We start from the raw sequence: 24699 nt of genomic DNA, 5'->3' as shown, positions 1-24699 counted from the left end.
AGTAGCAGCAGGGCTGGGCACAGCAGAGAGAGCACAGCATAGAGCAGGGAAGCAAAGTAGGGAAGCAAAAGCAGGCTGTTCACCTGCGTATCTCCTTTTATCAATGTGGGCCGAGATTAACTGCCCTTAACACAAGAATAGACAATCAGGATGGCAGTTAGCCAAACCATGCCATATTAGGCAAAGCCACAGGCTCACTTTTCCCTAATTTGGGAAAAGCACAGGCCTTGCACTAGGCAGGCACAAGCTAAGTGTGTGTACCTTACACCACAGGACCCTGGGCAGGCCAGACTCAGTGGCTCCAGGTTCTTTTGTGTCCCTTTCTGTGCTTGCCTCTCTGGTGGAGCAGAAAAGCATGCCTAGGCAAGGTAGGACATGCACAAGCCTATTTTGGGCCTATGAGGCCTACAACAACACAGGATCTCTCACATCCAGTTGCCAAAAAAGAACAACTGGCTTGCCTCAGCAACAGTGAAAATACCAGAACATCCTGAGGGGTTATGGAATCTTCTGCTCTGGAGACATTCAAAACCTGTCTGGATGTGTTCCTGTGTGATCTTTCTCTGGCAGGTCCCTTCCAGCCCCTACCATTCTGTAATTCTGTGTGTGATACCTTCTGTCACTTGCTAATGCATGCTGTAGTAACCAGACTTTTTGGTTTGTCTTTTCATCCCTTTTGGAGCATCTGAACAAACAGAGGAAGTCTTGGGAGATTGCTGATAATCAGGAACAACCAAAGGTTACAGGTACATGAGCAAGTCCTTTGACACTGTACTGCACCACATCCTGGTCTCCAGGCTGCTGACACATGGGTTTGATGGGTGGACCACAAGATGGATAAAGAACTGGCTTGATGGCCGCACCCAAAGAGTGGCTGACAATGGGCCCAAGTGGAGGCCAGTGACAACTGGAATCCCTTAGGGATCACTCCTGGGATCATCTTTGTCGGTGCCATGCACAGTGGCACTGAGTGCAGCCTCAGCAAGTTTGCTGATGACACCAAGGTTTGTGGTGCAGCAGGCAAGCTGGAGGGCAGGGATGCCATCCAGAGGGACCTGGACAGGCTGGAGAGGTGGGCACAAGCCAACTTCAGGAGGTTCAACAAGACCAAGTGCAGGGTCCTGCATCTGGGTCGAGGCAATGCCAAGCACAAATCCAGGCTGGGCAATGATTGGCTGGAAAGCAGCCCTGAGGAGAGGGACTTGGGGTGCTGATGGACCAGAAGCTCAGCATGAGCCAGCAGTGTGCACTTGCAGCCCAGAGGGCAAACCAGAGCCTGGCCTGCATCAGGATAAGTGTGGCCAGCAGGTCGGTGGAGGTGATTCTCTCCCTCTGCTTTGCTCTGCTGAGACCCCACCTGGAGTACTGCATGCAGTTCTGGAGCCCCCATTACAAAAGGGATGTGGAGATGCTGGAGCATGTCCAAAGAAGGGCAATGAGGATGCTCAGAGGGCTGGAGCAGCTCTGCTATGAGGACAGACTGAAAGAGTTGGGGCTGTTGAGTCTGGAGAAGAGTGGGCCCCCAGGTGACCTTTATTTTGGCCTTCCAGGACCTGAAGGGGGCCTACAAAAAAGCTGAGGAAGGACTTTTTAGGATATCAGGAAGTGACAGGACTAGGGGGAATGGAGCAGAGCTGGAGGTGGGGACATTCAGGCTGGATGTAAGGAGGAAGTTGTTGAGCATGAGAGTGGCGAGAGCCTGGCATGGGTTGCCCAGGGAGGTGGTTGAGGCCCCATGGCTGGAGGTGTTTAAGGTCAGGCTGGATGAGGCTGTAGGCAGCCTGCTCTAGGGTAGGGTGTCCCTGCCCATGGCAGAGGGGTTAGAACCAGATGATCCTTGTGGTCCCTTCCAACCCTGACTGTGGCCAGAGGTGGAGAGAGGTGATTCTGCCACTTTACTCTGCTCTCCTGAGACCTCACCTGCAGTGCTGCATCCAGCTCTGGAGTCTTCAACATTGGGAGGACGTAGAGCTGATGGAGCAGGTCCAGGGGAGAGCCACAGAAATGATCAGGGGGCTGGAACACTTCTGCTATGAGGACAGTCTGAGGGAACTGGGGTTGTTCAGCCTGGAGAAGAGAAGGATCTGGGGAGACCTAACAGCAACCTTCTAGTACCTGAAGAGGACCTACAAGAAGGCTGAAGAGGGACTGTTTGCAAAGGCCTGCAGTGACAGGATGATGGCAATGGCTTGAAATGAGAGAAGGCCAGGAGAAGGCCAGACTTAGACTGGATGTTAGGAACAAGTTCTTTAGCATGAGAGTGGTAGAACACCGGAACAAGTTGCCCAGGGAGGTAGCTGAGGCCCCATCCTTAGGGATATCCATAGTCAGGCTTGACAAGGCTATCAGAAACTTGACCTAGTGGAGGATGGCCCTGATGACTGCAGGGGGAATCACAGAAATCACAAACACTCCAGTTGGAAAAGACCCTCAGGATCACCAAGTCCAACCCATATCCCTACTCTGTAAGGTTCACCCTAAACCATATCCCTAAGCACCACATCCAAACAACTTTTAAACACACCCAAGGTCATCTTGACCCCAGCTACTGGAATGATGGACTAGATGACCTTCTGAGGTCTCTTCCAACCCAACCCATTCTAGGATTCAGTGACAGCAGTAAATGAAGTCCATAAACATGCTGATGGCAACTTCTTCCATCAATCTCAAAGCAACCTGAGCTCAGAAACAGAGGCAATGCTGTGTTCATGCTCCAAATGAAACCCATTGGCTCAGTCTATATTTGGTATCATTCCTTCCTAACTCGGCTTACTCCCATAACTCATGAAATTGTACCAAACACTTAGGACAAGCCCTTAAGACAACTTATGGACAATCAGATGTGTGAGGACCATCTTGCTAATGTCTGATACAAAGCTTAAGTGGTGTCCACATTCCCCTGCTTTCATAATGTGCATGGATACTCATACATTTTCCTTAGCTTTGTTTCTTTTTCCTTACTTAAAGCACTCATTTCAAAGTTAAAAGAGCAGAACTAGCTAGACAAAAATACAGATACAAGTCACAGTGTCACGGTTTCCTCACTGAAGTGAACACAGAGCAGCAACAAGCTAGAAGGCTCAAGGACAAAGTATAAAGAGAGAATCTACTTGGGTTTTTTTTGACACAAAGCTGGATGGACTCCACCTTAGTCAATCTCTGCTCCATCTGCCAAGCTTAAGCAGATATTTTGCTTTTACATTCCTACAGGGTGACATTAACTGAAAGAGGTAATGAAGGAAATGTGAAGCTTTATTTTGTATCTGCCAGAACAGTGCCTGGAACAGGAAATGATTCTTCTAACATCGTCAGGTCAGAGTCACCGTCACCATCGTTACCATCTGCTCTGACTTGCTGGTCAGCAGAAGCTGTTGAAGATCTATGCTGAACATAGAACCAATCATAGAATCATAGAATCAACCAGGTTGGAAGAGACCTCCAAGATCATCCAGACCAACCTAGCACACAGCCCTAGCCAGTCAACTAGACCATGGCACTGAGTGCCTCATCCAGGCTTTGTTTCAACACCAGTTTTGCACCTCGGGCTGCTGTAAGCTGGGGTAGAGGATCCCCAGAGCAGGGGATGAGGCTGTACTGTGGTTGCTGTCCTGTGGCATGACCATGTAGGATGATGGAGCACAGCTGCTGCCTCCAGGCAGGATGAGACCTCTGAGGAGGTCTTGCTGCACTGTTGGGACAATTTAAAAAAAAAACAAACAAAAACTCTCCATCATTTTCCAGCAGTCCTGGCTCACCAGAGAGGTCCCAGGAGACTGGAAACTGCCAACGTGGTCCCCATCCACAAGAAGGGTCTGATGGAGGAACCTGGGAACTACAGACCTGTCAGCCTGACCTCAGTGCCAGGGAAACTGATGGAACAGGTTATCTTGGGGGTGATAAGAGCGCACCTAAGGGATGGCAAAGAGCTCAGATCCAACCAGCATAGGTTTAGGAAGGGCAGATCCTGCCTCTCCAACCTGATCTCCTTCTATGATCAGGTGACCCGCTTGGTGGATGTGGGGAGGCCTGTGGATGTGGTCTATCTGGACTTCAGCAAGGCCTTTGACACTGTCCCCCACAGCAAACTGCTGGCTAAGCTGTCAGCCCACGGCTTGGATGGCAACACTCTGTGCTGGGTTAGGAACTGGCTGGAGGGCCAGACCCAGAGAGTGGTGGTGAATGGTGCCACATCCAGCTGGCGGCTGTCACTAGTGGTGTCCCTCAGGGATCAGTGCTGGGCCCCATCCTCTTTAACATCTTCATAGATGATCTGGATGAGGGCATGGAGTCAGTCATCAGCAAGTTTGCAGATGACACCAAGCTGGGGGCAGATGTGACTGGGTTGGAGGGCAGAAGGGCTCTGCAGCGGGACCTTGACCGCCTGGACAGATGGGCAGAGTCCAGTGGGATGGGGTTCAATAGCTCCAAGTGCAGAGTGCTGCACTTTGGCTACAACAACCCCATGCAGAGATACAGGCTGGGGTCAGAGTGGCTGGAGAGCAGCCAGACAGAGAGGGATCTGGGGGTGCTGATTGATACCCACCTGAACATGAGCCAGCAGTGTGCCCAGGTGGCCAAGAGAGCCAGTGGCATCCTGGCCTGCATCAGGAATGGTGTGGCCAGCAGGAGCAGGGAAGTATTTCTGCCCCTGTACTCTGCACTGGTTAGACCACACCTTGAGTACTGTGTTCAGTTCTGGGCCCCCCAGTTTAGGAAGGACATTGAGATGCTTGAGCGTGTCCAGAGAAGGGCGATGAGGCTGGTGAGAGGCCTCGAGCACAAGCCCTGTGAGGACAGGCTGAGGGAGCTGGGATTGTTTAGCCTGGAGACTAAACAGCCCCAGGTCCCTCAGCCTCTCCTCATAAGCCATGCCCTCCAGTCCCCTCATCATCCTCCTAGCCCTCCACTGGACCATCTCTAGCAGATCCCTGTCCCTCTTCAACTGGGGAGCTCAAAACTGAACATGGTATTCAAGATTCATTTGTTTCTCCTATTCAATCTGCAATCAGCTTTCACTTCTTTTTTGTCTGTTACATTAAAAAGCATCTTCATTTTTTCCAGGGTAAATTTACTTATAGCAAATTTACTCATCAAATACCAACACTGCCTTTTTAGCATAAATAGCTCTTAACTCTTTTGTCTACTCTGCCCTCCACATTTTTTAACTATAGGTCTTGCCAATCTTTTGCTGGCCTAGAAAAATCAGGCTCTTCCACCAGCTTCCTCTTGCAAAGCAGCTCCCATTCACCTGATCATTCTTGCTGTTCCTTCCTGCATCCTTCCTGACCAAATTTAGGTTGCCCAAAAAATGCAAACAGCATTCCAGATGAGGCTTTACACAATTAACATCTCCCAGGTGGTACCCAACATGCTCCTTCTGAGACTTTCCAGGACTTGCACCTGCATTTTTTTTTTGGATGGCTGCATTGCTCTGGTGGCTCACTAAGTGCCACTGGCACTCTGGCTGACCTTGGCACCCCCAGTCTTTCTTTTTTTTACTTTAATGCCTTCCCCAGCTGATAAGCTTGTCACCAAAATCCCTATACCATCTTCCATTTCTGTGTTATCTAGTATCTTTACGTTCCTTGAAGTCAAATTTTCAAGTACTCTATTTCTGTGCCCTAAACTGTAGCCTTAATGCTCTTGCTTAGGCTGCTTCATTGCTAAATCACATAGTCTCAGCTCTGCTGCTAACAAACAGTATTAGGCCTAATTACAGAATCACACAGAACAGTATGGGTTGGAAGAGATCTCCAAAGGTCATTTACTCCAACCCCCAATCCTTGAGGAACTTGTTTAAGAACCTCCCTCCCGCCTCACAGTGCTCGCTTACTCTGTCCTTGACTGACTCTGTTTCTTCTACTCATCTTCATCTTCCTCATCTTAAGTGGTATTTTTCCATGCAGCACACTAAAGGCTTTTGGATTAAGCTTTTAGTCCAGTTTCAGAGCAGGCAGGACTGAGATCAGCAGTGTTAGAAAGAAGTAGCCCAATCTGTTTAAACTTAGGATGCTCTGAAAATGGAGACTCTGAACCCAGCAGATGTATAGCCAGCCAACCTGCTAGGGCTGCAACACTTTTCACATAGCCATAAGAGCAAAAAAAAATGTAGGAGGAGTAAAGTTTGTCTCCATGTCTAACTCTGCTACCCTTCTTATACTCTCAAAGACTTACAATTACATTTTGCTAGCTTAAAAAGCTCTGTCTCCTATCCAAGCAAGAGGAAGTTGATGGAAATTAAGAATGGGAAAGTGGTCATGAATCTAGGACCAGCAACTGCTCCATTCAACACAAAGAATCTGGTGACAGCACACACCTCACCCCAGCCGGGCACGAGTGTGATGTCAAGGACATAAAAGAGCTGAATGTGGCACAGTCAACAGGTGCTTACCCTTCCCTTATGCCCCATGGTAATGTGCAACTTCCTGAGAGCAGAAAAGCAAACCAAAAGGACTGTGGTCCAGTTCTGCATTCACTGGGGATAAATTTGGAGTCACTTCACTGACGTCAGTGGAGTTATTCCAGAATGACACTAGTGCAAAAGAGGGCAGCATCTGCTTCCTGAAAGTGGATGCCATCAGGCTAACCAAAAACAACAGATGCACCAAGGAGCAAGCAAGAGGAGACAGCAACGCTCCACTTTTCTTGTAAAATACCATTTAATTTCTCTCCAGAGAATGTAGGAGAAGAAACCAATTTGTACTTCTGATGGTGTAAAAGTTTATCAAGTCTTTGAGGTGAATGGACTGATGCGTATCTAGAGCACCTGAAGAGATCTGCTCCAGGCATCTGCACTTACAACCCTCCTCTCTCGGTCTCCTTCTCTGACACTGTCTGCAACAACAAGCTCCTGGCAAAGCTGGCAGCTCATAGCTTGGACAGATTCACTCTGATATGGGTCAAGAAGTGGCTGGAGGGCAGAGCCCAGAAAGTGGTGGTGAATGGTGCCACATCCAGTTGGCAGCTGTCACTAGTGGTGTGCCCCAAGGATCAGTGCTGGGCCCAATCCTGTTCAATACCTTCCCTGATAATCCGGACAAGGGGATTGAGTCCAGCATCAGTAAGTTTGCAGATGACACCAAGCTAGGAGCAGGTGTCAATCTGTTGGAAGGTAGGAGAGCCCTGCAGAGGGACCTGGACAGGCTGGATGGGTGGGCAGAGGCCAAGGGGATGAAATTGAACACGGCCAAGTGCAGGGTTCTGCACTTTAGCCACAATAGCTGGAGAGCAGCCAGGAAGAAAAGGGACCTGGGGGTAGTGGTAGATAGTAAGCTGAAGATGAGCCAGCAGTGTGCCCAGATAGCCAAGAGAGCCAATGGCATCCTGGCCTGGCTCAGGAGCAGTACGGCCAGTAGGACAAGGGAGGTTATTCTTCCCCTGTACTCAGCACTGGTCAAGCCACAGCTTGAGTAATGTGTCCAGGTCGGGGCTCCTCAATTCAAGAGAGATGTTGAAGTGTCCAGAGAATGGCAACAAAGCTGGTGAGAGGCCTGGAACACAAATCCTATAAGGAGAGGCTGAGGGAGCTGGGGGTGTGCAGGCTGGAGAAGAGGAGGCTCAGGGGTGATCTCATTGCTGTCTACAACTACCTGAAGGGAGGCTGTAGCCAGGTGGGGTTGGTCTCTTCTGCCAGGCAACCAGCAACAGAACAAGGGGACACAGTCTCAAGTTCTGCTAGGGGAGGTCTAGGCTGGATGCTAGGAGAAGTTGTTGGCAGAGAGAGTGATTGGCATTGGAATGGGCTGCCCAGGGAGGTGGTGGAGTCACCATCCCTGGAGGTGTTCAAAAGAAGCCTGGATGAGGCCCTCAGTGCCACGGTCTAGTTGATTGGCTAGGGCTGGGTGCTAGGTTGGAGTGGATGATCTTGGAGGTCTCTTCCAACCTGGCTGATTCTATGATTCTTGTCTCATGACATACTGGGCTATGCACTGCAATGTTTTGGTAGCAGAAGGGCTATAGAGGTGACTTCTCTGAGAAGCCTCTCCCATCTCCTGTAGAGCCAATGCCAGATGGGTCCAAACTGGACCAACCACTAGCCGAGGCTGAGCCAATCAACAACAGTAGTTGAACCCCTGTGATAACATGTTTGAAAATAGGGAGGAGTTGCTGTGCAAAGGCTGCATCAGTCAGGAGAGATGTGAGAATATGTGAGAGAAACAACTCTGAAGATACCATGGTCAGTGAAAAAGGAGGAGGTACTCCAGATACCAGAGCAGAGATTCCTCTGCATCCTGTAGTGAAGGCCACACTAAGGCAGGTTGAAACCTGCAGCCTATAAAGCAAATATCCACCTGCAGCCCATGGACAATCCCATGCCAGAGCAGATGATATTCCTGAGGCAGGCTGTGACTCCATGACAAGCTCACACTGGACCAGGCACCTGGCAGAAGCTGCAGACCCATGGAGGAAGAAGCCCATGCTGGGGTAGGTTTGAATCAGCAAGGAATCTGTGGTGGAACAGTCTGTACTGGAAGGACTGCACCCTGTGAAATAATCCACACTGGAGCAGCCTCTGAAGAACTCCAGCCTGCAGGAAGGACTCATTGGAGTTCATGGAGAACTGTCATATTACATAGGAGAGACTGGAGCAGAAGTGTGTGAGGAGTCCTCCTCCTCAGGTTGAAGGAGCAGCAGAAGCAATGTGTGATGAACTGAACACAATCCCCATTCCCCATCTTTCTGCACTGATTTGGGGTAAGGAAGTAGAGAAGAATGGGGGAAAGGTTAAGCCTGGCAAGAAAGAAGGGACAGGAAGAAGGTGTTTTTAGTGTTTGGTTTTAATTTCTCATTATTCTTCTCTGATTTTTCCCCAGGTCAGATCTGGTTTGCCCATGACAGTAACTGCAGAGGGTCCTCACTGCCCCTATCTTGATGCAAGAACTTTTTATTGTATTTTCTCTCCCCTCTCTATCTGAGGAATCATCACAGAATCACAGAATCAACCAGGTTGGAAGAGACCTCCAAGATCAGCCAGTCCAACCTAGCACCCAGCCCTGTCCAATCAACTAGACCATGGCACTAAGTGCCTCATCCAGGTTTTTCTTGAACACATCCAGGGACGGTGCCTCCACCACCTCCCTGGGCAGCCCATTCCAATGCCAATCACTCTCTCTGACAACAACTTCCTCCTAACATCCAGCCTAGACCTCGCCCTGCACAATCTGAGACTGTGTCACCTTGTTCTGTTGGTATTTGCCTGGCAGAAGAGACCAACCCCCACCTGGATACAGGTGTGATAGAGTGGCTATGACAGTGATAGAGTGGCTATGGTAGATACCTGATGTCCAGCCTGGGAGGAGATATCCATCTGCAGACCATTGAGGACCTTGTGCCAGTGTAGGTAAATAGCTAAATCAGGAGTCACACCATTTCCATATCTTTAAGGATACATTTATCTAACCTTGGGTAGAGAGCAGAATCAAGACTCCTGTTTTCCTTAAACAATGTCAACAATACCAATTAACCCTGTCAATTGAATTTGGTAAATAAACTGATACATTTGTGGTTTACAACATGTTTTGACTAAGGGTCTTCCAAAATTTTATACCACTGGTTAAATAAATTTATATTCACTCAGTGAAAGTGAAGCTGAAGGATTTAATGACCTTTCAGTGATGGTTTGCATGAAGACAAAGGTTTCCCCTGAGTCTTGTCCCTAATGAATAGGTAACAAAGTGACCATGGAAGTCAATGAGACCTTTCAATCCTTTAAATCCTTTCTTTTACCAAGAAAAAGTTGCAGTCAGGCAAGTTTCATCTGTAGTTTCAGCCCCTCTTATTTTGGTCTACAGATAACAGGGATATGTCCTGTGCTGAGTGTTTCACAGAATGGTCTGGGTTGGAAGGGACCTCCAAAGGTCATCTAGTCTAACCCACTCTGTAGTCAGCAGGGACATCCTCAACTAGATCAGGTTGCCCAGAGCCCTGTCCAGCCTCACCTTGAATATCTCCACAGATGGAGCCTCAACTACCTCCTTGGGCAACCTGCTTATCAATGAATATTTATGTGTTAGGAATGTAAAACCCACACTGATCAGTTATGTGCTTCCCAAACTATGTTCTTGTGCCAGCCAACAAGGACCAGATTTCCTGGAGCAAGTGACAAACCACCCAGTTAGGCAAGGCATATAGATTTAAGATGTACCAACAGCATAAGCTACACCAGAAATCAGTGCTACTGCAGTCCCTGTCTGCTTCCCTCCAGAAATATTCCTCTGTGTTTACCTTCCTTACTGAGAGATCTAACCCTGCACAAGAAGAGCTCCTGTAATTGGCAGGCAACTTCATCACCAACTGTCTGTGGTGGCAGCTAAGGACACTCAGCATTCACTGGCTCATTTTATCAGAGGACTAAGACTTTTTATTCTGCAAGCACCTGCTCTCCTCCTTATGTGCAAAGCAGATGACTTCAAGTCAGGGATTTGACTGTGGCCCTGTTGCTAATAAGGCTACAAACGTCTTCAGAACAGGATTCGTTTGGAGAATGAGTTCCAAAGAGCAAAGATGAAGAGCTCAGACTGTGCTTTTTCATTAACAGCAAGGTTACAGGGCTGCAGCTGAGGGCAGAATCTTTCAGTCTTAAACTTCTCTATGAAGTTCACAGGCTCATAGGATGTTAGGGGTTGGAAGGGATCCAAGGAGATCATCGAGTTGAACCCCCTGCCACAGCAGGATAATACTATCTCACACAGATCACAGAGGAACACATCCAGACAGGTCTTGAATGTCTCCAGAGAAGGAGACTCCACAACCTCTCTGGGGAGCCTGTGTCAGTGCTGTGTGACCCTTACAATAATGAAGTTCCCCCTTGTGTTGAGGTGGAACCTCTTGTGCTGCAACTTACACCCATTGTTCCTTGTCCTATCACAGGGAACAAGTGAGCAGAGCCTGTTCCCCCTCTCCTGCCCAGCCCACAGATATTGATAAACATTTATCAAATCCCCTCTCAATCTTCTCTTCTCCAGACTAAAAAGCCCCAAGTCCCTCAGCCTCTCCTCACAAGCCATGCCCTCCAGTCCCCTCATCATCCTCACAGCCCTCCGCTGGACTCTCTCCAGCAGATCCCTGTCCCTCTTCAACTGGGGAGCCCAAGTTGCCTGCACATTTCCACCACTGAGAAACAAAATAACATAACATAAAATAAAATAAAATTAAAATTAAGTAAAATAAAATAGATTAAAATCAAATAAAGTAGAATAAAATAAAATAGAATAAAGTAAAAGTAAAATAAAATAGACTAAAATAAAATGAAGTAAAATAAAATTAAGTACAATAAAATTAAGTAAATTAAATTAAAATTTAAAAAATTAAATGCTGCTGCTCTCATTTTGTCAGTATAAACTGAAAGAGAAGGTTAACTTTGCTGAGTTGTGTTGACTTACTTGGAATCAAGCCAGATGAGAGCTTTTGGGAACGCTGTGTTTAACTCCTGTTGGAATCTGCAGACTTTTCCCTGATGAAAACAGGACCTCAAGAAAAGAATAAACAAAAATAAGCATTTTAAGAAACAGTACAGAAGATTGAAGCTGCAGCCCAATATAAACCAAGGTAGTTGTATTAAATGGAATTTTGCCAACTTGAATCAGCAGATGGTGAGGATCTGGCTCATACTATATTTTTGTAGTTTGTAATTATCTTTCTTTCTTCACCTAGAATCAGACTCTTCCTTTAGGCTGCAAATCTTAATTAGGAAATTCTTCCTCGTTAGTTGCAAGAAACTCTTTTAGCTGTTGATTTCACAGAAGAGAAAGAAACCTTACCTCTTTCTGCTATGGCAGCAGACAGTGGAGCTGTTTGTTCCTTTGCTTTTAGGGTTGATGATCTTTCCAACACTTCAATCCTTACCATGTCTCTTGATGCCCTGAATTTCCTTTATGCTCATCTGCTTTGTCTCTGCATGGATCTCTGTACACTTGAACAAGGAAGCCTAAGAATGAATATCAAGTCTGGTCACCTTCACCCCCACAGCTGCCATTGCAGGGACTTTTTATCCACGAAAGCTGGATCAAAAGCAACAGGGCCAAACCAGAAATGGCTCAGAAATCCCAAATTGCCACATTTTCCAAACAACAGCAGAATAGGAATTTCATCTTGGAGGAAAGTGCAGGAATGCACTGGTAATGCAGACTGAAATATTGCAAAACAGCTCTTCAAGCCTTTCATGCTTATGGTCTCTTAGATGAATGATGAATTGCTGATAAAAATAAAATGTCCTCTGTGGAATTCTTCCTTTCTTTCCTTCCCTACATCCAACAAGATGATTTCTGCCCTGTCTTGCTCTTGTGCAAAACATCACATGGGAAAATTTTCTGCGGAACTGATTGTCACAGAAAAGCCAAAGGTTCAGGAAGGAGCAATAGTCTCTTCTACAGCAAAACTGGGTATGGTTTGGTTTAGTTTGCTTTCCTTTTAACGTGAAGCTTTAGCTTCTATTTCTTTGTCACCAAGCACCCTGAGGACACTACACACTCACAGACTAATTGTCCCTCAGATGCTTGACTGTGGGTGCTCAGAGTGTCCTTCACACACTCCCCATCTCTCTGTGTGCAAGGATATATAGATAAAATGTCTCCCCATCTCCTGGTTTGCATTCTCTGCTTTCAAGTGATGGTAACTGTTTGTCTGGAGCTGGACAGGACAGTTGTACATGACATAAGGGGATGGGATTATCTTCAGGAAGCTGGAAAGAGAAGGTACTAATAAGCTGAGAAGTGAAAATATTCAACGAGTGCTTTTGCTTGTAGCCAAAGTCACCGGGTAGAGAGGGAACAGTCTGGGAGGTTGTTATGGAAACAAGTCCCCGGAGGTGCCTACTTTGCTTCACAAGGATGTGCTCTGCCTTCAAAAGGAAACAGCTAGACAGATTAGTATTTTGAACATCTAGGAGCTAAATGCTGAGAACTTGAGGTAAGACTTTTGAAAGCATCTCTGATTTGGTGACACGAGTCCTCCTTAAAGTCAATGCCATGGATGCCACTTTAGTCACTTGGAAAAAAAAATCTGAAGCCTCCTTATCAAAAACCTTCAGATTTCAGAAGTTCTGTAATGTGTAGTGGGACTTCACTGCCTTGCTTTTCAAGGAGATGCTTGGATAAGAATTTACATGCCTCAGTTACACCTTCCAAGCCTCTAGTGGCTTTTTTAATGCTGCTTTCTAGCGCAGAAAACTCAGAAGGAGCAAACACCACTCCTGTTTTACACATTTTCATTTACACCTTCTTCTCACAGTTGGAAAACGTGGATGGCAAAACACTGCACAAAGCTGTCTGCAGCAAGGCTCCTTCACAGCAGCGCTTAGGGTATGCATGTGCACGCATACACGTGCCCACATCCAGGCAGCGCTCCAGTGAGAGGCTCACGGCTGAACATCACCTGAGAGCAGGACATCCCTCTAAAAGAACATCTTTACAAGGCATGCTGGGCCACCAATCATTTTGTCTCACATCTTTTTTTGTGCCAGAGACTCCATGCTCAGCTGGGAGAACAACCTGTTCCGAGCAGGCAGGGCTCCTGCCTGGAGGGAGCAATGGGGTCAGGCCCAAGGGAAGAAACAAGCGCAGGAACTTTCTGACATAGGCTTAGTGTACCTCACACTTCCTCCCAGACTTGTGCTTAACCTGAGTTTTTTATATCTTAACTTTGGGGAAACTTTGATCAGCTGATACGGTCAGGCATAAAATAACCCCAAACATGGGCATTCTGCTAGGAGACAGCAGCAGCCTTCAAACACCCCCCATACACAGCAGCTTCTCTTGCTAGTTTCTAGCGCATCTGGTACAGCAACACAAAATCTGAGAGTCGCTCTCTTGCGCCCACAGAAAAGACTTCGTTCTAGAGACCCTGGAACACAACTAAGAACAACAGCAGCTTTTTACTTAAGTAACTCAACGACCAAGCCAACCTTATGCACAAAATCAACAGAGATGCCACATGCAGATCCTTCCTCAGTCCCACTTACACCACCAGGATCTCTAACTTGCTGACTAGTTACATGCACCAAGGGATGTAGAGTGGCTCCCAAGGTCCAGACAGACATTTGCCTCAGTTGCTATGAACCAAAGAGGAATTAGGCATCTATGCATTCAAGTAAACTCCTCTCAGCCACAGAACCCTCACCTCATCACACTTGTTTCTCCTAGACTGACCTGCAGTAAACGAGACAAGTGGCATTTTGCTACAGATTTCAGCAACAGAGAAAGCAGAGATTTTAGCGTAATGGTTGTGCACTGAACCCAAGGGAGATCCCTGCACATTAGAAATCTTTAGAGAAGACAACAGGACTCTGGAGAAATGCAGCAGTTAGGATTTACACAAACAACTTCTACTGTATGACAAGGGCCCAGATGGGGAGAGGCCACAATAAAAGCACTGTAGGCATGGAGCCAGATCTCACGACAACAAAAACCAAATAGAGCAACAAAGATGCAAACAGATCCTGTCTCACAATCAGCTCTGTAGCCAGTTCTGTCTACATGAAGGTGTATGTCTGCAGCATACTTCTTAGCTTTATGGTTCAAAAAAGCATAATATATACATATAAATAAAATGCATTCATTTTGCACCTCGGTATTATGCCTGCTTTATGTATTACATGTGTCACATGCAATATGTAGTACATTCTAACGTGCGTATCACACAGCATGACGCAAGGCATTAATGGCTGCCTTTGCTTTCCTGCACATGCATACATGTGAATGCAGAAAACACACTTGGATTTAAAAAAAGAAAAACAGGAAAGACTTCTCCTTGCAGGAAAATCTGCCAATGGAATCTGAAAGCATCCATTTCCCCTTGTCGAGGACTGGCAGCATCTGAAACGTTTTCAAGATGTAAGGCAGAGCTGATTTAAGAAAAAAAAAATATATAAATGATCTGGGAATCAAAATGTGCATCTCAAGATGTGAACATTTCTGGTCCCTGGGAAAACTCAGCACTGCAGGCCAAACTGTGCATTTTGCATTGCTAGCATAAACTGCTCTCAAAACAACCCAGAGCACACAGAAGACGTTGCTGTGTCTTCTAGCTCATACAAAACACATTGCTCTGTCTTCTAGCCATGAAATATCAAGAACTGGCTAGATCAGTGGCACAACAAAGCACTTCTTCAAGGCTAGCTGTTTCTCCTCTCATTTGAAAGGCCTGGGGTATGCCAGTGGGATTTGTGCAGATGGCTTAAGGAAGCTTGTTCCAGTCTAAACTTCAAATGCTGACACGCTCACCCCGGGGCAATTTATGCCTGTGCCCTGCTAAATCAGTGCAATTTTCAGACGGCACCAAGTGTAATTGTCTGTGGTCAGGGTCCTTCAGCAACATCAACCAAATAGCGACAACAAAACTTCCCTCAGCTATAGAAATGCTTCAACACAAACACAGTGGAGTCAATTGCTCTCACATGCCTGAATACAGAACTGGATATCTGAAGCATGAAGAACGTCTCATTAAATGCTACTATGCAGGGACAGACTGCAGAGATAACAGAAAATTTTCCTCCGATGTGCCTTGCATCAGAAGGCACCACTCTGAAAACTAAGCTGGTACAACGAAAGCCAGTTAACATCACAGCACTGGCACAAATAAAGTTGAAATAAGCTCAAAGCACAGAGAATCTTCATCAAGCCTGTTGCTTTCTACAAGCCTGGGATTGGTAAATGGTATATAGTAGCAAGCAGCAAAGAGCTTTCAGAACTATGCACCTTCTTTGAAACACCGAGTGGCTCTTTAGCATGTCTAAGGCTGCAAAGAAGGCAGGCAGGCATCTGCTTGCCGACTTTCCCCTACAGCTGCAGACCTCACTGAGATGCTGGCTACAGCATTTCCATTATTCAAAGGCAATGGCATGGCAGGCGTGACTGATCACAGAGCCAAGGGCACTGCGCTGGCACAGGAACTAAGGGCACAGCTTGAGCCAGATGTTTGTAGCCCCTTTAACTGTTTAGTCCCTGCTGAATCCTTTAGCTGAAGTAGTGGCAAGGGCTTCTCCGGCAGTGGAGTAGAAAGGCTATATGTTTCAGAGCAAATATTGCCTTAAAGCAGTCTTCCAAAACAAGACAAAGAAATTCACGGGGATGACAGCTAGCACTCCATGGAATAAAGCGAGAACATTTCCGGCTGCACACGGTAATGAGAAACAGCAAATCAGGGCAGAAGAGCCCATTATCACCACAATCATTTTGTTTACGGTATCACAATTCACAGTCTGGCATGTAAATGCTGAACAGATCTAGCTGCTAGTAGGAAGACGGCTGTGCAGCATCTTGCAGCTCTGTGCCTGGACCCAGCATAACAAAATTGATCACACCTCTGTCAGCATTTTCCTCTCTTTATAACCTTGGTTGTTGGGAGGAATGAAATTGGAGTATTTCATGGACTCCAGGTCTTCTGCTTCCAGGAATTCAGATTTGCTGAGGGATTGGTTGCTGTCCCCCTTCTTGGGCTCAGAGAAGGGTGACTGCTGCTGGCCACAGGTGACGTGGGTGTACTGGCACTGCTCTTCATGGTCAGTCTCACGGTGGTAGAAGTAGTTGAAGTTGGACACGATGACAGGGACGGGCAAGGCAATGGTAAGCACACCCGCGATGGCACACAAGGAACCCACAATCTTGCCACCAATTGTCATGGGATACATGTCCCCGTAGCCCACAGTGGTCATGGACACCACAGCCCACCAAAAAGCATCAGGGATGCTAGTGAACAGGGAGTCGGGATCATCAGTCTCTGCAAAATAGACAGCACTGGAGAAGAGGATCACCCCAATGAAGAGGAAGAAGATCAGGAGGCCCAGCTCCCTCATGCTGGCCTGGAGAGTCTTCCCCAAGATCTGCAGCCCCTTGGAGTGTCTGGAGAGCTTGAAGATCCTGAAGACTCTGACCAAGCGGATGACTCTGAGGATGGCCAGAGACATGGCCTGTTGCTGGCCCCCATTGTTGCTGCTGCTGCCAGGCTGCTGCTTCTGCTGCTGCTGCTGGGCCAGCTCAGTACCCAGGGTGATGAAGTAGGGGATGATGGCCACAATGTCAATGATGTTCATAATGTTGCGTGAGAACTCGGGCTTGCTGGGGCAGGCAAAAAAGCGGACAAGGAGCTCAAAGGAGAACCAAATGATGCATAGGGTCTCTATGAGGAAGAAAGGGTCGGTGAAGAAGGGGCCGGCGCCAGCAGCGGGGCGCAGGGGCGGTGGAGTCCCACTCGGTGGCGGTGGCGGCGGCAGCAGCAGCGCCTCCTCGCCCAGCGGCGCCGTCTCCCCAAAGTCGGGCTGGGTGCCCTTGGGCTCCTGTCGAAATTCGGGAAGGGTCTCCAGGCAGAAGATAACGATGGAAATGAGGATGACCAGCACGGAGACGATGGCGATGGCCCTGGCCGGCCCGGAGCTCTCAGGGTACTCAAAGAGCAGCCAGACCTGGCGCTGGAAGTGGTGCTGGGGCAGGGGCTTCTCTTCTTCTGGAATGAAGCCCTCGTCCTCCCGGAAGGTCTCGATGGCCTCCTGGCCCAACTGGTAGAAGCGAATCTCCTCCAGGAAGATGTCGAGGGGCACATGGACCGGTCGGCGCAGCCGGCCCCCGGACTGGTAGTAGTAGAGGATGGCGTCGAAGCTGGGCCGGTTGCGGTCGAAGAAGTACTCATTGCGGAGCGGGTCGAAGTAGCGGACCCGGCGACTGGGGTCTCCCAGCAGCGTGTCGGGGAAAATGGAGAGGGTCCGCAGCTGCGTCTCGAACCGCAGCCCGGAAATGTTGATCACCAGCCGCTCGCTGCTGCAGCAGCTGCCGCCGCTCCGCTCCTCACCCGGCGCCTCCGCCTCCGCTTCGCCGCCGCCCGCCCGTGGGGCCGCCAGCGCCAGCGGCTCCTCCGCCCGCATCCTGCCGGTTCTGCCCCGCCGCCGCGACAGCCTTCGGCCCCCTCGCCTTCAGAGCCCGCCGCTGCCGCCGCCACCCGCCGCCATCCGCCCGCCGCCCCTGCTGCCACCGTCTCCCGCCCCGAGCCCCGCCTGTTGCGCCTCGGTGCGGCCGCAATCGCCCAGCGGCTCCGCGGGACTCCTGGTTCCGACTCCTCCGTGCTCTGCTCGGCGCCGGGGCACCGCGCTGCTGCACGGCGCGCCCGGCTCTGCCCTCCCCGCCGCGTACACACACACGGGAGGGGGGAGAACGGGGAGGAGAGGGAGGGGTGCGAGCACACGCACACACGCAGCTCCACAGAGGGACTGGGGGACGGGGACGCTGGCGCCCGTGAGCAGAGGCACACACGGACACAGACAGACAGACAGAGACAGGCAGATAGAGGCAGCACCCCCACGGACACGCGTAGATCCAGGCAGCCGCCCGCTCCCACACAGCCAGACACATGCACGCACCCGTGGACGTGCACGGAGACTTAAGCTCGCCCCCCGCCGCAGCAGCCCCAGCTCAGGGGTGTCCGGCTTTCGGGAGAGGTACCCCAGAGAGGATCCCGCTGCCAGCTGCAGTTCTCTGGCCAGGCGCTCCGCGACAGCTTGCCCAGGGGGTGGCACCGCCCCAGCCCTTCCTTTCTCCCACCTTTCCAAGATGAAAATTTGCCCCTGCCCCTTCAGTCAAAACTCTGACGGGTGCTGTCACACGCCGCCGGCTCCGGTCAGTGCTTGGAGCTCTTCAGTGGGACTAGGAAGACCTCGGTATTGTTCCCGTCCCTGCCGCAGGCTGTAGTTGACCTTGAGCCAGTCGCTCCGTGCCTGTGGCTCGCGGACCACCATTTATAAATGTCATTGCCATGGATGCAAGCACGGCAGTGACATCGGACCATCCACTCATGGAGGCAACCTGGCACACGGGGAACAGTGCATCTGGGGAGGGTGCAGGTAAATACAGTTTCTCTCCTCTCATTTGCGGTGGATAGAGCTTGCCCCTTCTTCCAGGTACTTCAGTAGGTGAACTTGCTCATTTTTGTGTTTCACCCGCCACACACTCAGCACTTAGTCTCCCTGAGAGCCAAAACTGCATTTCACAGACAGGCTACCAGTTCTTTTGGCTTTAGAAGCCTGTGGATTGATACAGCTCTGCCGTTCTTGGCAACTCAAAGCAAAGAGAAACCCATGACAGTGTACTTTCTGCCTCTGAAAATGGGACTAACAGGTGAAGCTGCTTCCATCCTTTCCAGGACAAAAAATCTTTCATTCCCTTGAAAGCCTTTTGTCAGCGCTAATTATTAACCAGGCTTTTATCATCATAGCATTCAATGCCTCTTCCTGGCTGTGAGCCATATGCTTAGCCTACAATACCTCTTAGCAGCACAGACCTAGAAGAAAACATTCTCCTCTTCACCTCTCCTCCCAATTCCTCTCTAACTAGCTGGAAATAGTCAGTTAGTTCAGGCTCTGGACATTTTGACCAGCTGCCTGTGGCTGCCTTGTTTGGCTGTGTCCTCAGAAAGGAGGTGAATATGATTTAAACATCCCTTAAATCCTTTTATTCCTTCCTCACTCATTAGCACTGAAGATGGCTGGTGCAAGAGGAAGCCTATTTTTTTTTTTTCATTTATATGAACATGGCTGTCATTTGTCTTCATCTTATACGTAATTAGGATATGGCAGCCAGATGAAAAATACTTTGTGGGAAAATACACCTTTTCTTTTTAAAAAAATACCATTTAAAAGAAAAATCAATGCTTGGTTTTGTTATAGTAAATTGCTTCTTGCTGAGATTCTTTTTTTCAGCTATTGTGAATTACTCATTGGCAGGATTATTTGAAATGTGATTATGGTTTGTTCATTCACATGGTTAGCTACTGAGAAAAAAAAAAACCCATCACCTTTTAAGAGGGATGGAAAAAGCTCCTGAGGTTTATAAGAGGATCCAGGACATTGTCTACATTGCAATCACTGCTTTGACGGGGCTCATCCTGCACTAGATTTAAACGAGGAAGCTTCAAGCGGTGTAGCAGACAGTGTGGAGCTCCACAATGGTTTGCAGGATGATTTTCCAGCCCACACAGACATTTTGTGCTGGCACAGCTCCGGTCTTCACGTTACCTGAGCTATAACTGAGGTGCCTGCATGCAGGCTGCAGTCCCAGCCCACCACGTCTACACGCTCTGCTTACCTCCTACCACAGTCCATCTCTGAGTAGGCACCACCTGTGCTGGCTTCTGGAAGCCCTGAAGAAGTCACTGTGTTTCCTTCTGTGCTGCACCTCAGACTCAGTATTAAACCCATGAGCCTTTGCAACCTGCAGCTAAACTCTTTTTAGCACACAGCCTGTTCCCAACCTGATCCACACTATGCTGCCTGTGCAGCCGCACCCCTCACTTCTATATTAAGAGGCAATGCCAGCTGCCACCATTCAGCCTCCATGTGGATCTTGCTTGGCCAGCATCTTGCAACAGCACACAATTTTCAAAGCTGGAGAGCAACAGCAAGGATGATCACAGAATTACTGAAGCTGGAATAGACCTCTGAGATCATCAAGTCCAGTCTATGACCTAACACCACCACATCAACTAGACCATGGCACTAAGTGTCTTTCCCTAAACACTTCCAAGGATGGTGACTCTACCACCTCCCTGAGCAGTGTGTAATTCCCCTTTCCATCAGGGAGTGTGTCCTAACATCCAACCTAAACCTCCCCTGGTGCAGCTTCAGGCCATGCCCTCTTGTCTTGTCATAAGTTCTCTGGGAGCAGAGCCTGACCCCCACCTTACTACAACTTTCCTTCAGGTAGTTGAAGAGTGTGATAAGGTTCCCTATAGTCTGCAATGCATTAAGAGAGTAAACAGACTGAAAACCATAGACAAGTAAATTGTTTTAAAAATCAAGATTCTCCTGTTACCTGCTCCATCCTCTCTATTTTTTGTAGTGCCTGCCACATCTGGTGGCATCACCAATGTGTAAGATAGGTTGAACAGCTTCACCTTTTGGCCAGTTGATCAAACGTTTCAATGGCAGATCCAGATATATCAGGGAGGGACAAGAGGTGAATCCCAAAGCGGTCCTCCAGAAAGCGACATAGCAGTACCATAAAACTCTCTAGAGAGTGATTTGGCTTCTAGATCTGAAACCAGCTCCACAAGACTAATGCTACCTAAAGCTGCCACTAAGCTTCTCTTTGAGGCAGTGGATATGTTCACATGTCCAAGCTCAGGGATGGCACATTGCTATGGGTCAAGATTTTGGGATGACTGCATCCTCCCCCAGTCACTTAATGCCAAGGTGCACAAGAGACCCTTCAAGGGACACATGGAAAGAGTTGTTGCTGGCTCTAGCACAACAGGATGCCTGATTATGTGCTCACATCCTACTGCAGAAGCTGGAAGGACATTGCATTCTGCTAAGCCTGGCTCTTACAGACATGGTTCAATCTGGGGCACTCAGCTTCAACAAGATAAACACTTCCATATGCACCTGTGCTAGTTTGAAGCTACCTAGAATGTTTTGGTGAGAAGGATTAGATCACAGGCTGTGAGAGGGAAACAATGGTGATGTCTACTTCACTCATAGGCTTGCTGAGAGGTGTAAGAGCAAGAATCTAAACATAGATAAGGGAGTCACTCTTTGTCTGGGCTGTGGGCTGCATTTTTTCTCTCTAACGTCACCCTCTGGCTCTCTGATTAATCCACCTGCTTCCTAACCCCTCTGGCCAACCCTCCGTTCTTCCTTGGGGCACAAGGCAACATCTGGGGTAAGGCTGAGGAGTGGGAGAAAGTGGAAGGGTGGTTGGGAGCCCCTCCTGGGGACTCAGGTTTCTGGGAGGGCTGTTGTGCTTCTGTATTACATTTTACCTTGTCTATTTCTGTCTATAACTGTATATACTGTAAATATCTGCCTGTATATTGAGCTAAGCTGTAAATATAAGCTTCATTCAATTTCCAGAGCGGCTGAGTCTAGTCTGTGTGATTTCCAAAGTGTGAGGGGGCAGGTAACACCCAAACCACCACAGGGCACCCCTGAATGCAAGTCAGCACTTTGGGTAACACCATGACCTGTTGGATTGATACTGTGATACTGTGATACTGTGATTACTTTTAGCTCCCTGTTGCTGGCTTTGTTGTGCTCAGCACTGCATCTGCCACAGCACTGTAGGCATGTAGCATTTTCTTCAGCAAAGCCAAGGCTAAGAGGCCCTCAAGGATAAGCACTCAGCTAAAAGCTAAGATATCCCAAGTGGGTATCTAGGTTTGTGTCTAGCATGTGCAGAACTTCTTATCCACTTCCTGCCTTTCTGGGTTTCCCAGTCACTCCATCTTCTGAACTTTTTAGGAGTGGGGTTGTTCAGCCTGGAGAAGAGGAGGCTCTGAGGAGACCTAATAGTGACCTTCCAATACCTGAAGTGGGCTACAAGGAGGATGGAGAGAGACTGTTTGCAAAGGCCTTCAGTGACAGGGCAAGTGGCAATGGCTTCAAACTAGAGAAGAGCAGATTTAGATTGGACGTAAGGAACAAATTCTTTACTATGAGGGTGGTGGAACAGTGGGACAGGTTGCCCAGGGAGGCAGTTGAGACCTCATCCCTGGAGACATTCAAGGTGAGGCTGGACAGGGCTCTGGGCAACCTGATCTAGTGAAGGATGTTGTGGTGGTTTGGGTGTTCCCTGCCCCCTCACACTTTGGAAATCACCCAAACTAGAATCAGCCAGCTCTGGAAATTTGTATGAAGCTTATATTTACAGCTTAGCTCAATAGACAAGCAGATATTTACAGTATATACAGTTATAGACAGAAATAGACAAGGTAAAAGGTAATGCAGAAACACAACAGCCCTCCCAGAAACCTGAGTCCTCAGGAGGGGCTCCCAACCACCCTTCCACCTTCTCCCACCCCTCAACCTTACCCCAGAAGTTGCCTTGTGCTCCAAGGAAGAATGGAGGTTTGGCCAGGGGAGTTAGGAAGCAAGTGGATTAATCAGAGAGCCAGAGGGTGAGGTTAGAGAGAAAAATGCAGCTCAAAGCCCAGGCAGTGCTCGAGCACCCGAATACCTTATCTATGTTTATACTCTTGTTCTTGTACATCTCAGCAAGCCTATGAGAGAAGCAGGCATCACCATTGTTTCTCTTTCACAGCCTATGATCTAATCCTTCTCACCAAAACATTCTAGCTAGCTTCAAACTAGCACAGATGTCCCTGCTGACTGCAGAGGGGTTGGACTAGATGATATTTGGAGATCACTTCCTACTCAGTCCATTCTATGATTCTATGAATTAGTGTACCTGCAGAGATCAAAGAATCGGATGGCATCTAACAATACCCATGTACCATCACTCCACAGTTTCCATTATTGCTTCAATGGGAAGTGATAATGATAAATTTCCCAATTATCCCGAAAATAGAAGCAACCCTGACTACTCTCTGATGGGAAAACACCTATCCATCTTTCTCTGAGCTGGTATCTGTATTCATAGAATCATAGAATCAAGCAGGTTGGAAGAGACCTCCGAGATCATCAAGGCCAACCTATCCCCCAGCCCTATCCAGTCAACTAGACCATGGCACTAAGTGCCTCATCCAGCCTTTTCTTGAAGACCTCCAGGGACAGTGACTCCACCACCTCCCTGGGCAGCCCATTCCAATGCCAATCACTCTCTCTGTGAAGAACTTCCTCCTGACATCCAGCCTATACTTTTCCTGACACAACTTGAGACTGTGTCCCCTTCTTCTATTGCGGGTTGCCTGGGAGAAGAGGCCATCCCCCACCTGGCTACAATGTCCCTTCAGGTAGTTGTAGAAAGCAATGAGGTCAGCCCTGAGCCTCCTCTTCTCCATGCTGCACACCCCCAGCTCCCTCAGCCTCTCCTCATAGGGTTTGTGTTCCAGGCCCTTCACCAGCTTTGTCACCCTTCTCTGGACATGCTCCAGCACCTCAACATCTCTCTTGAATTGAAGGGCCCAGAACTGGACACAGCACTCAAGGTGTGGCCTGACCAGTGCTGAGTACAGGGGAAGAATAACCTCCCTTGTCCTGCTGGCCACACTGCTCCTGATCCACGCCAGGATGCCATTGGCTCTCTTGGCCACCTGGGCACACTGCTGGCTCATCTTCAGCTACTCTCTACCAGTACCCCCAGGGCCCTTTCCTCCTGGCTTCTCTCCAGCCACTCTGGCCCCAGCCTGTAGTGCTGCTTGGGGTTGTTGCAGCCAAAGTGCAGAACCCTGCACTTGGCTTTGTTCAATCTCATCCCGTTGGCCTCTGCCCACCCATCCAGCCTGTCCAGGTCCCTCTGCAGGCCTCTCCTACCTTCCAACAGCTCCACACCTGCTCCTAGTTTGGAGTCATCTGCAAACTTTCTGATGCTGGACTCAATCCCCTCGTCCAGATCATCAATAAAGATATTGAACAGGACTGGGCCCAGCACTGATCTTTGGGGCACACCACTAGTGCCAGCTGCCAACTGGATGTGGCACCATTCACCACCACTCTCTGAGCTCTGCCATCCAGCCAGTTCTTGATCCAACACAGAGTGAATCTGTCCAAGCCACGAGCTGCCAGCTTGGCCAGGAGCTTGTTGTGGCAGACAGTGTCAAAGGCTTTGCTGAAGTCCAGGTAGACTACATCCACAGCCTGCCCTACATTCACCAGGCAGGGAACCTGATCATAAAAGGAGATCAGGTTGGTGAGGCAGGACCTGCCCTTCCTAAACCCATGCTGGCTGGGCCTGATCCTTTGGCCATCCTGTAGGTGCTTTCATTCTTCCATACAAAGTTCCCTTCTTTCCCCACCAGTTACACATTTCAAGAAAAGGCAGCAAT

General features: G+C 48.7%; 1 protein-coding gene across 1 annotated transcript in view; it reads right to left on the bottom strand.

Moving 5' to 3' along the window:
* The window catches only part of KCNA6 (potassium voltage-gated channel subfamily A member 6), a 39470-nt gene extending 21370 nt beyond the window's left edge, over window positions 1-18100 (bottom strand). Inside the window, exons 1-2 of the mRNA XM_064142358.1 lie at window positions 11760-18100; window positions 11382-11468 (exon numbers count right to left, since the gene is read on the bottom strand). Coding sequence (XP_063998428.1) covers window positions 16292-17851 — 1560 coding nt within the window. The 5' untranslated portion in view covers window positions 17852-18100 and the 3' untranslated portion in view covers window positions 11382-11468; window positions 11760-16291. The remainder of the gene's footprint in view (window positions 1-11381; window positions 11469-11759) is intronic.
* Between the last annotated feature and the right edge of the window lie 6599 nt (window positions 18101-24699).

The sequence above is a fragment of the Pogoniulus pusillus genome, chromosome 4, assembly GCF_015220805.1.
Source record: "Pogoniulus pusillus isolate bPogPus1 chromosome 4, bPogPus1.pri, whole genome shotgun sequence".
In the NCBI taxonomy this organism is placed as follows: Eukaryota; Metazoa; Chordata; class Aves; order Piciformes; family Lybiidae; genus Pogoniulus; species Pogoniulus pusillus.
Note: the sequence above shows the minus strand (reverse complement) of the source record. Positions and strands in the feature narration are given on the sequence as shown.